Source organism: Vicia villosa, unplaced genomic scaffold (assembly GCF_029867415.1).
Source record: "Vicia villosa cultivar HV-30 ecotype Madison, WI unplaced genomic scaffold, Vvil1.0 ctg.003983F_1_1, whole genome shotgun sequence".
Taxonomy (NCBI): domain Eukaryota; kingdom Viridiplantae; phylum Streptophyta; class Magnoliopsida; order Fabales; family Fabaceae; genus Vicia; species Vicia villosa.
The window spans coordinates 150591-163556 of record NW_026706351.1 but is presented as its reverse complement, the minus strand read 5'-3'; the positions used below and the strand labels follow the sequence as shown (position 1 = coordinate 163556).

The 12966-nt window shown below is 33.0% G+C and overlaps 1 protein-coding gene across 1 annotated transcript; it reads left to right on the top strand.

Annotated features, from left to right (window-relative positions):
• The first annotated feature begins 11096 nt into the window (after positions 1–11096).
• LOC131641706 (pectinesterase inhibitor 4-like) lies at positions 11097–11976 on the top strand. The gene has a single exon (XM_058912005.1). It carries the CDS (start codon positions 11109–11111, stop codon positions 11718–11720), a length of 612 nt encoding a protein of 203 aa, XP_058767988.1. The 5' UTR covers positions 11097–11108; the 3' UTR covers positions 11721–11976.
• Positions 11977–12966: the final 990 nt, after the last annotated feature.

The window sequence follows — 12966 nt, the reverse complement described above, 5'->3', positions numbered from 1 at the left end:
CCTTTGCATAATTACCCCCCGAACCCTATTTTATTTAAAAGGTTTTTCCTGTTTTTTTAGCCTTTCTGATTAAATTTGGATAAAATAAAAGTCGGTGGCGACTCTTGCTTACCGCAACATTCCAATATAAAAAGTCAGTTCACCGTATTACAACATTCTCTATTGGGGTGCCTTTGAAAGGATCCATCTAGATCCAAAAGATCTTAGAGTTTTCCAAGGTTCACTAGTTAGTTTTTATTGCGAACAGGTGCAGGTAAAGCGCTATATCACCCTAAAAATCATGTTCGAGCAGGAGGAGAGCGTGAAGATGATCAAAGTGGGGTACCTCGTGATAGACTCCCCTTCCTCATCAATATGATCGGGCGGCATGCCTTCAATATCTTGGGATCTTCCATATCAATGTATTTGTAACAATGTTCAAACTACCTCACAAGATTGTCCTTTCACCCTACCATTTTACTTGTTATCCATTAAAGACCAATACATGCATATTTTCAATTCTATCCATAACATTTTCCCACAATGAAACTACTATAACTTTGAAGGGTGGTCCTAAATTCCATCTCACTCATACAGCCTTTCACCAAGTCAATATATACACATAAATTTCTTTGCATCCTTACACCTTATGACTTTTCAAAACATATACTATATAAAAACCTCCCCTTGAGACCCATGTCCCTTCCTTAAGAACCTAGTTATCACTCTTCAACCATAAATTACTACCCATATTAATAACTACCTAAGCTTTTTCTATGGTCTCCATGACCTCCCACCCTCAATACCACACGACCATCATATCCATGTCCTACCAAATAAACCACCCATCAATGTAAAAATATACATTTAAAATCTTATTGCTTCCACTATGGCTTCTTATTACTATCAAAGTCTATGAAACCTTAATATTATTTTGTTTAATGTGCGGAAAACTGAAGTTTCATTAACAAATGTAGTTTATATTGGTAGAAAGGAGCTACAAACATTGTAATGTATCGATTCAAGTTTACCTCACCTAAATTCAGGGATTTAGATAGGCTTTATTCCATCATTTTGCTCCAATATATTGATTCAAGTTTACCACACCTAAATTCAGTCACCATGATAATGTATGTAAATCAAACAAGTTAGTTTTTGTGCAGATTAACATTGACATTAACTTCGGAAAGAAACTTTGTAGCTTCATCTCTATCATTAACATTGATTGTTTAGTTGAGGAATAAAGGGATGACATTCATGAGATTAATACTAATCAAATGGAAAAACAAAAAAAATCAAATCTAGACCAACTGACTCAAATTGTCATTTGGGAATCACATAAGGACATCACTCAGGTCATAGTTCAATTCAAGAAGGAAAATTAAATAAAATAGTTTGTGATTTTTTCCGAACTAGAACTACCTTTATAGAAAACTGATCTACACATTTTCAAACTGAACTTACAGAACAAGAAATTTTGTAAAAATTAAAAAAAAAAAAGAGACTTAAAAGGAAAGAAAGAACCAAGTTGAACAACTCCATGAAGAAGCACAAGAATAACTGCAATTGTATGAAAAAACAATACCATATAGTAATTACAAAATAAGAATGAAAATCCAAGAACAAAAAGTGGATTAAAAAATCATGAACAGTAGTGTACTTTTAGTTTCACTGTAAAGATATGTTGTTGTAATTTGTAAATTAGTTCAATAGTGGTGAATTGGCCCAGTGGTTGTCCATCTCCTCTAAAAAATATAAATTTCTTGGTTTAAATCTTAGCTTAGCCAATAATTTTATATTTTTGCTTGGATTTTTTATGACCTGATGATGGACATATGCCACGTCATATGGTACACATGTAAAAGTTAAGGAATCAAAATGGACCTCGAGGTAAGTTAAGGAACCAAAAAGATATTTTGCCTTAATTTAAATGTTTTCTTACTTAAAAAACCATTTGTGTTAGTATTAACAAAATCATAGATAAAAACAACATAAAGAAATAAGGCCAGTAATGTAAATGATGGAATTTAAAGGGATAAGGTTAGAAAGATTCCATCAATATTTATACAAGTTCAGCCAAATGTTGGCCTAGTTGTGTCCCCAAGAAATCTCCTTGAGAGTTCCACTAAATACTTGAGATTTTACAATTATTCCCACAAACCTTTGATACAAGTGAACTGAGGGATTTTACACTGGCTTATCCCGCCGACCAAAAGAGATTTTTTCCCATGGCAACATTGAGCCACTCACTGAATTTGTGACCCTTGAATCCTAAATTATACTCTAAGTAAAAAATAAATACATTTGACACACTTATTAAAAAGCACGTGGGATAAAAAAATAACAAAATAATATGTCATGCTTCCTCGCACACCTACCACATGCTACAATACTAGTCTCACGACACTCCACCATACGTTCGCGCTCATCACCTATAAATTTGGGTTGTTCATTTTGAACGATTCTTTTAAAAATAAATACTGGTCATCCACACAAAATAACCCTCAGCCACATAAAAATATAGCTCCCAACCCCCCCCCCCCCCTCCACTTCAAAAAAAATTATGGGGTAGCATGACCTCACTCTTGTTACTAGAAAAATTGTAAAACCTACACTCATAGATTTTGTCTCACACGCAAGCCCACTGTTTTCCCTCCAGTACACGTTTCTACGTGTACCACCCACCAACCTTTAGATCATGTTCTTCCCTTATAACCCTCAATCTCAAACGTCCATCATTTTACCTCCAAACTTCCCACAAGATTCCTTACATGCCACATGTTTCCCACTAGCAGCCCATATCCTTTCACAAGTTATCATTGGCAATCCCAACAAATCTCTACCATTAAATACTACCTCTTTTTTATAAAAAAACCTCAACTTTTGAGCCCCACCAAGACCACATGGATTCCACACTCCTTTTGACCATCCCAATTATTAATCTAATACTAATGCAAATCGAACCAATCCCCTGATAGAAGGGTATTATATGATTTATATTAGTAGTAATGTTATTGTTAGAAGGGTAATAATAGAACTAATATTATTAGTATGGTTATTGGGCTTTTAGTAGTGTTTGGGCTTTTATGTTATTATTATCCATTAAGAATGTTATATAATGTAGTCTCATAGAGACAATTGGAATCAATCAAAGAAATCAAAGTTTATCTTTTTATCTTTATTTTCTAAGTTTATCTTAATGTCTTTCCCTTTTTATTGTTGAACCCTAAATTGACAGTCTTGGTAGGATTAGCTTCCTATCAATTGGTGCTTTCATCATGTACTCAAATCCTCCAATGAATTACCCTTATCTTACACCTTCATCTCATCAATGGAGAATTCTTCATACCTATCCCACAAACCCCTCTTTCACAACTCCTACCACACCTTCATTTCCATCCTTTCCATGGGAAATTTTCTCACCCTATTACACAAATCCATATGTTCCAACAACATCACCAAGTTTGTATCCAAATCATGGGTATTCACCACATCCACCTAATCCTAACCCATATTCATCATATTCAACATCTCATTATTCATATTACTACAACCATTGTTACATACAACTGCATCCAACAATCACCCCCTCCACAATGAGTCATAAATGTCAAAACCGTTCTAGTACTAGAAGAGATTTTAAGAAGTATTGGCGAGCTTCTCATCTAAGTTTTAAGAAATCATCTCACAAAAATTCTCAAAAGCTTTTTGTTTCGCGAAAAAAACAAAAAGCTAAGTTTCTCAAAGTTCTCTTTGAAACAAAGCTAAAACAACAATCAGAACAAACTCAAAATCCGAACATGGTCGGATTTTCTGCTTTCAAATTTGAATCGTCTTGTATCACCGCGACTTCTTCTGCGTTCGGATCTTCATCGGCTAACTCAACACAGTTTGGAGCATCTTCTTCGAACCCATTTGGAGCACCGTCGGATTCTCCACCATTTGGAGCATCTACCTCGGCTTCTTCGACTTCTTCAACGCTGTTTGGGGCACCATCATCGTCCTCGACTTCTTCGACTCCGTTTGGATTTGCGTCTTACACAACACCGTTTGGAGGAACTTCATCTGCTTCGACAACATCAACTTTGTTTGGTGGAACATCATCTACGACTGCAACAACAACGTCTGTTTTCAACTCATATGAGACCGGCGCGAAGGTATTGTTGTTTAATGATGTTTTAGAACATAATGCATATAAATTGAAACCTTAGCCGATGTAAATTGAATCAAAGATCAAACTAAAATTTAGTGTGGACCGAATCCCTAACTTAAACAAATTTTAGTCCTCCATTCAAACCATGTCAAGTGCCTAGTTTAAATTAAACATTCGGGACAATATTCTCATTGGCCCAAGAGTGTAGTTAGGAAGACATTTATGAAACCCAATAAACTCATTAGAGAAGGAAAAAAATCATTTTGAGTGAAAGAATTTTATGAATGTTAAGGTATGCATTTAGTATTTCTCTCTAGTTAAATATTTGGGGGTTATTAAAGTCACCCTATGGATTTCTACCACATCCTATGGAAAAACCAAAAATACCCCTAAATTTTTTAGATACATCTTCAGACGCACCAAAAACACAACATTTCATATTCAGTGGTGAGAGTCAGGCCTTAGGCTATATTAAAAAAAATTGAAAAGATGCATCTCCGTAAACTTTCAACGTCTAGATTGAACACTTCCTACTTACAGAGATGCATCTCAGGGTGGTATTATGTCAAAAGGGCGCCAAAATCCATTATCTTTCCTCACTTCTCATAACACTCTCCAACTCTCATCTCCCAAAACCTCTCAACTCACATTCACTCAAAACCATTCAATACACTAGGGGGTCTACATCTAAGGCTCATGCATCACCGGTTATGTTACCCCGTAGGAGACAGGTCTCACCTACAAAAGCACAGGAGGCATCCAACTCCCCGCATGAGGCACTAGATCTCCTAGCACACGAGGCCCCACAAGGGTTTGAAGGAGGCTTATCCGACTTATCATTATTACCTCTATACCCGAGCCATATAACCAGACATGTTTGGGACAGAGAGGTAAACCATGAAAAATACATTTTCTTCATTTTAATTTGAAAAGACAAGTCTGGTGATGGTTTTTATTTTCTTTCAAGATTGAGATGCATTAAAATTCATAAAGCATGGTCGAAAGATTGCGAGTCTGGAGGTGCCTAATGAGTCATGGTTTATGGATGTGTCGCAGGCATCCAAGTTAAGAGATTTGAGCAGGACCGGTTATCCTACTCTTAACCATGATCTGTTATCTGAGTTTGTAGAGAGATGGTACTCGGATACGTCATTATTTTATCTTCCACATGGTGATATGTCTATCACACCGGATGATGTCTCATGCCTATTGCATCTTCTGATCAGGGGGAAATTCTTAAATCACAACAGGATCAACAAAGATGAGGCATTGGTGATGCTGGTAGACTCTTTAGGAGCTGACCCTGAGGATGCCATGATGGGGTTAGAAGCTGTAACATCCCGATTTTTATTAATATTTTTATTAATTATATTATTTAGTGTTTTTAATAATTATTTTCTTAATTTAGTCATTTGTGATGTTATTGAAATTTTCGCTTTTTGGGAGGATTTAGTCGGTATTAGTTCGGGATAGCGGATCGATATTTAATCGAAAATTTTAATATTTTTAGTATTAGAAATATTAATGAGTTAATATTTAGCGTTTTGGGAATTTTCCGAGTAATTAAGATTTGACCGGAAATATGAGACATTGAGTTATTAGAAGATTTTATCAGTATTTATTTTACTATTTATTTTGACTTTATTTGGTGTATTAATTAATTAATTGATTGTTAGATAGTATAATAATTGATTATATTAATTAATTTGGTGTGATAATTATTTATTTAATTAATTTGATGTGTTAATTGATATATATTAATTAATTTTGTGTATAATTGTGTTTATTGAGTTTAATGAGTTAATTAAATTATTAGAGAGATATAACTAATTGGGCCTAAGTAGTAAAAATAAAATATGAAATTGATTGTGGGTTAAGCCCATTAAAAATAGAGATACTAAGAAAAATAGGGTTTTAGAGGTTATAACTCATTTGGGGAAAAAAGAAGAAAAAGGAGGCTAGAGGAGAAAGAGGAGAAGAGAAGAGGAATTGGGGAGAAACTAGAAGATAGAAGGAGATTGATTCAAGGTAAGGGGGAGAATCCTTATTATTATGGGTTAATATGATTGGGTCAATGGGTAGAAACATGTTTAGATTGAAATCCCTAAATTCTCATGATTTTGTGATTGTTAGGTTTTCTTTTAATTTTTCACCATTGATAGTGTTTATATGTTCTTGAGAAACTTTGTGTGATATATTTTATGCTTGTTCCGAGTGCTTCATATCCTGACATTATAACCGTATTAGTATTATTCTGTAAATGTTTTGAATAGATACTGCTTGATTGAAAAAGTATGCTTGCGATAATAGAAACAAGTCATGCTATCACTTAATTATATGCTTATGTAAAATTACTAGTTTATTTAATAGTGGATTAATTTATTTGGCAATGATATCCATATTAATTTGTGTAGAATATGCATGTGATAAGAGAGACATCTCTACTGTTATTTTATACTTTAAAAATTTAAATAGATACTGAGCAACATTTAAGATCAATTTATGACTACTTGCTGGTGTAGTAAAATGTACAGTGTAGAAATTTTATATAATCCTTGTTTTATTTGTTTATAATTATAAGTGTAACTAATTATATACAAGTATTATTATAAAATAAAAGTAGGATATTTGATAATATTTGCTAAGCTAAATTATTTTTAATTCTGATAGAGTTGTCAAAAGAGTCGTTAGAGTTGTTAACAAATTTGGCAGAGTTGTTTTGAGTTATTAAGAGTCATATTTTTAATTGTTTGTGTAATTCTGACATGTTTAGAGTTGTCAGTGTATGATGTCGGTGTTTGTTTTTTTGTTGAAACTTTAACAATTCATATCTTTTAAACCGTAATTCCGTTTGGGTTCCCATTCAAAGTGTTAGGAAGCATAATTATGAGATGATATACATAAATTGAAATAATAGAAACAGTCCCGTTTGACCGAATAACTGAATTAAAGGGTATAATTAGTTGTCCGGAATTTAATGAAAATTTACGTGGTAGCTAAGTCTAATTAGTAGATTAACATGGTGGTGTTATTTTGTTGAAAATGTGATATTTACGAACCGACCGAAATAGTGTGGATTTAAATATCTTTTATATTAAATATTGGTTTTGGAATAGAAAATGAATTAGTAAATTGGAACTAATGTAGTGTAATTATTAATTGGTTGAGTTATTTAATAGTTGAATTAATTTCAATAAGTTTAATTGATTGGAATAAATTTGGAATTAGATCAATTATTTGGTTTTGTCGATAAAGTACGGTATCTTGAGAATTTAACCGTAATTGTATTTTTGGCCAAATACTAATGAATTGATACTTGGTTTGGAAGTATATTCTTATATTTTGTTGGCAATATGAATTAACATGAGATAGTACGATTTACTAGTGTTAATTGTATTTTGTGAATCATAATTGAATATTGTTTCTATTATGTGGATTGATATCAATGTGTTGTGAATGTTGTATACAATTTGATATATAATTCATAGAGTTGAATTATTATGGGTATGCGGTAAGTTAAGATTGATGAGATAAACTTAATTGCATAGTTGTTTGGTAATTGTACATTCATTCATGGCATAGTCAGCTTTATTGTGGAAGCGGTGAAACTATGGGTTCACATGGTAATAGACGGTGATCCTTGAATGGAAATAGACGTAGAATACGTTGATCCTTAATTGGAAACATATGTGGTGGCTTTGATCTTGTCCGGATCGGAAGCGTGGCTTGGATTCTAGATATTGAATCGGAAAGCGGTGAAGCGTTAGGTTCACATTGCGGTACCACATGCATAGCGGCACATATCTTGCATTGAGTCACATTAGAGTTATGTGGTAATTGAATATGTGAATTGATGTAATTGTGATATGTGTATGAGTTTGATAATTGAAATGAGTGATGTTTGGATACATATTTGGTTAAATGTGTGAATATGTGATACTTATGGTATGTGCATAATTGGAAATATAGTATTGGATTAGAATAGTATACTCTTTATACTTGTTGAATGCTTAATATATGTGAATATATTGATTCATATTAAGTTACATGATTAGGCAAGGAGTAATGAATTCGTCTAATTGTTGATCTTAACCATTGTATCTTATCATACTTTCTTCATAATGATTCGTATTCTCACCCTTCTATTTTAATGTTGCCCTCGTTTGGCGACATGCAGGTTCTGGAGTTTAGTAGCTCGTGCGCGATCTAGCCGGAGTTTTCTCCCGTGTTTTGTTGGAGATTAGGTAGTGAGTCGATGCTATGGTCATGTAACACTGGGTAGACTAGACGTGTTGAACTCATGTTTCTAATTGGTTATGTATTATGTTATGACTTAAGAACTTGTTATTTGACTACTTGTTGTTTGAGAGGCTTTTAAGCTAACTATTTTGATTATGGTTTATTTTATGTTGAGATGCTTATTGAGATATGATCCTGGTATGGGACAGAAATCATTTTATGAAATACATGAGTATTTAGTATTTTTCGCTGTGAATGCATATTCTGTATGAATTGAAATTAAATGTTTAGGTGTTATTTTGAAATGACCAGGTGTATTGTATATTATGGATAAATGCTGTCGGTTTTTTAAAAGTTTTTAGTTTTTGAAAACGTCGATGTGACGCCCTTTTGAATTATATGCATGCTTATTCTCTGATTATATGCTTATTTATCTGGGGTATAAAAGGGGTGTTACAAAAGCCATCCGAGGGACACATGTTAGGTTTCGATACCTGGAGTAGGTGTATAAAATGTAGATGCTTAATGTAGAGTAGACTACTGGTGATGTTGAGCAGGTTGTGCACCATAGAGTATGCGTTATTAGAGCATACATATTGTATATGGTTGGCACATCCATCTTCGTGGACAAGAGTGTCACATATGTCGATGTGGTATACATGCAATACTTCGATGACTTGGAGCGGGTCCATGAGTACAATTGGAGGGGCGCTTGTTTGATATACATGCATTTTAAGTTAGGCAAAGGTTGTATATAGAAGAAAAAAAAGGTTACGGGAAGCATCACACTTTTGACAATATTTTTGCATCACTTTGTGTCATTTTTGTAACACTTGAAATATACGTCGATTTTTACATCTTTTACTAATTATTTAAACTTACCATTTCGAGACTTGGATTCTCTCACATTTTCCACACATATCTGGATGGTCATATCTTTCGACCTACACTAAGGATATGCCACATGTTATGGAATTTCCCCCATTCTGAGGGAACCAGGCAACACATCCGCATAGAGTATATCTTAACTCCATTGTAGCAGAGGATACACGATTCAACGTGTATGTCGATCACCGTGAGACGTGTCCATTGGACGACACTGCCTTCTACTTTGATTGATTGGTTTGCGATTCACGTTTGACGTATTTTCATTTGCTTGAGCGTGTCATGAGGCAGTTCAACTACAAGAAACTTATTCTCAGAGACCCTTCATAGTATGATCTTCTAGCTATGAAATGTCGAGATATGGATACCATGTTTCATGATTGTCTTTTTCATATGGTATCGTATGAGGCACGGACTACCCCAACTCCTAGTGACTAGAGTGTTGTACAAGGCTACATCTGGTGATTCTTCAGGGTGTCACATCCTTATATGGTACATGAGGTCCCGAAAGATCCACCTAGGTCATCTCATCAAGAAATACTAGAGGAGGAGTAGGCTTTGGTTGATCACACTATTGAGCTGCCTAGATGGCGGGTATAGATAGCGGACTATTTCCAGATGGATCTACAGTGAGGAACGTTATAGATACCATGATGAGAGAGGCACGAGAGGCATTGCAGTACATGAGGCAATGTATGAATAGGGGGCTCCAGTCCGTCATTTATAATTTTTGTATTATTTTGGCACTAGTTTATGCTATATTTTGTACTTTGGATTTGACTTTATTGAATCATATGAATTTATTAACTTATATATGTCATTTAGATATTATTTTTGAAAGTGTGTCATTTAAATTATATAAAAAAAGTCATGTATCGTCAAATTCATCAGAGCGTCTCTAAATCAAATGCAGACAATTACTATCTAGTATGGTTACAGAGATGCATCTCCGAAATTTTTCTGGTGTTATTATGGAGATGAAATCTCCGGATCAATTCTTCTCAACATAAGGCGTTTTGTTGGGGAATGTATATGATGCATATTGAGTTCTTACGCAAATGCATCTCCGTAACAAATTTTGAATGACATTTGAGTGTTATTCAATTTGGCTGCGTTTGAGCGATACATATGATACGTTCGAAAATGCATCTCAAAAATTTGAATGACATTTTCAGTTTTTCAAAGAGTATTTTTCTAACACATAGGATGAGGTTATCAATTATTAGTTGTTAATTCCATAAGAGTTTCATGGCCCATTATTAATAAACTCTAACTATTTTAAGTGTATTGCTCATGCTAATATGTTTTTAATGAAAATTCGAAAAAAAAAAATCTTTCTATATTTTTTTTCTTTTCGCAACCTATATTTATTTTTATTTTATCTATAATATATCACACATGTTTACACTTATGCTTCTACAATCTGATTTACTTGTACCTCTACCAAGTAAACTTGAACTTGTTTAATATGACAAGTTATTTTAACAAATGTACAAATCTCAACATACCCTGCAAATCTCAACATACCTTACACTCCCTGCAAATCACAAACTACCAATTAAATTGTTCTAGTTCAATTAATTCCAAGTCAATTATGAGATCATGTGCATCCCTTATTTTTCTCTTAACTATTTGATCTTATATTATTTCCACGCGATCTAGATTCATATAATTACGTGTATTTTGACAATACTACGAAATCAACATGTGCCACATGCAATCCCTTCTTGTACGGTTTAGACTTGCTTGTAAACAAAATCAATTTATCATAAAGTTATCAAATTTGCCAAACTTACCATATATAAAACCCCCTTATATGCATTTCTATTGAACATAGAAAGCAACAAAAAAAATGGCATTCCAATTGCATGATCTCATCAAAATAACTTTCACCCTTCTCTTCATCTCAACTCTAATTCAATCCACAACATCTACATACAACACCACCACAAATTCCACATCAACAACCTACAAAAAGTTCTTAAAGAACCAATGCAACTCAACCACATACCCTAAGGTTTGCTACAAGTCACTTTCCCCATACACGTCAAAAATCAAAACAAATACATTAACCATCACCAAAATTGCTATCTACCTCGCACTAAAATCGGCAAGAAGTGCATCCCTGACATTGAAAAACCTAAGTTCCAAGAAACTAACACATGCCGAGACATTGGTTGTCGCCGATTGCAGCGAAAACGTTGATGACACGGTGGATTCGCTCGAGCAATCGGCGGACGGGCTTGTGCATTTGAATGGTACTAGAACTAGTGATGAGAGGTTTCAATGGGATACTATAAAGACATGGATGAGTTCGGCTATAACAAATGCGGGGACATGTACGGATGAGTTTGATGAAATGGAAGTGAGATCTTCGGTGCAAAAGAGGATTAAAACAAGTGTTGGGAATCTTGCTTCATTGACTAGTAATGCTCTTGCTTTTGTAAATAGACTTGACTATTAAATTCATGGTTTTAAATCATGGTTGCATTTATAATGTGAATCTTTATATTGCGGTAGAATATGTGAAAATACAATGTTATATTGTGATTGCATATACTATTATAGATCTCAATTTGAAACTATATTAATCATTCAGTCAAGAAAATTATTGTATTAAATGATATATGTTTCTATATATACTACAATTAGATGTGTAATTATATTTTTTTGGGAGTTTATAAACTTATGTTGTGATGGTTGTTTCTTGTGTTAATTTGTGGTTTTTATCGTGATTCATATGTATACTATAAAAGAATTACCATTTATTCTTATTTTGAGACTCGATATCTTTATATGCAATATTTTCATCATTACCTTCTTAATTATATTTTTTAAGGATGTAAGAATTGAATTAATAATCATTTTTTAGTTTAAGTTATTGCCTTCCTATGTCATATCTTAAAAGATTATATCACAGATTTAAAATCACATTGTTTATAGTTTTTTTCTTTTTTTCCGTTGTCTCTGAGACAATACTTGAAATAATAAAAGCTTAAATATGTTTAAAGTTTTTTTAAAATTAGATATTTTTACTTTTTGTCTTTCTAAAAAATTCCGTTAAAAAATTGTTTATCTAAAGTTAAGAATTTTAATTTCAGTTTTTATAATTTAATGACCGAATTAACAATTTAATGACCGAATTAACAACGGTTTTTAGTGACAGTTTACTAATTAACGACTGAATTATCAATGTTTTTAATGACAATTTTAACAAGAGAGACCAAAAAATCAAAATTCATAAAAATTATATTAATTTTTAATACCACAGTATTTTCTTTAAGTTGTAAAAGGCTTTCATTGAATTCTTTAAAAAAAATCAGTTAATATTAGTTGAATGCCATGAAACATATTTAAAAATGGATAGGGTCGCAATTTGTTATCTGTTTGTCTCATAATTCTGTGTATTTTTTATTTTAAGTAATGAAAAATATTAAAATATAGATTTATTCTTATATTTAAAATAAATAAAGGTGTTGACTACATAGCACTAACCTTTAAGTCTTTAAAAATATATATATGTTTTGAATACAAGTCATATTTTGAATAGACGTGTTCACCATCTATTCATGTTGCTGGAAGAATCTATTTACAACGTGGTATTAGTTCATCAACAGATTCAGATTTGCGTTTGATGTTGCGTTGAAGCTTGTATTAATATTTGACCAAAAAATTGTTCCTTGATTTCAACACTGACAGAAAATGTCAGA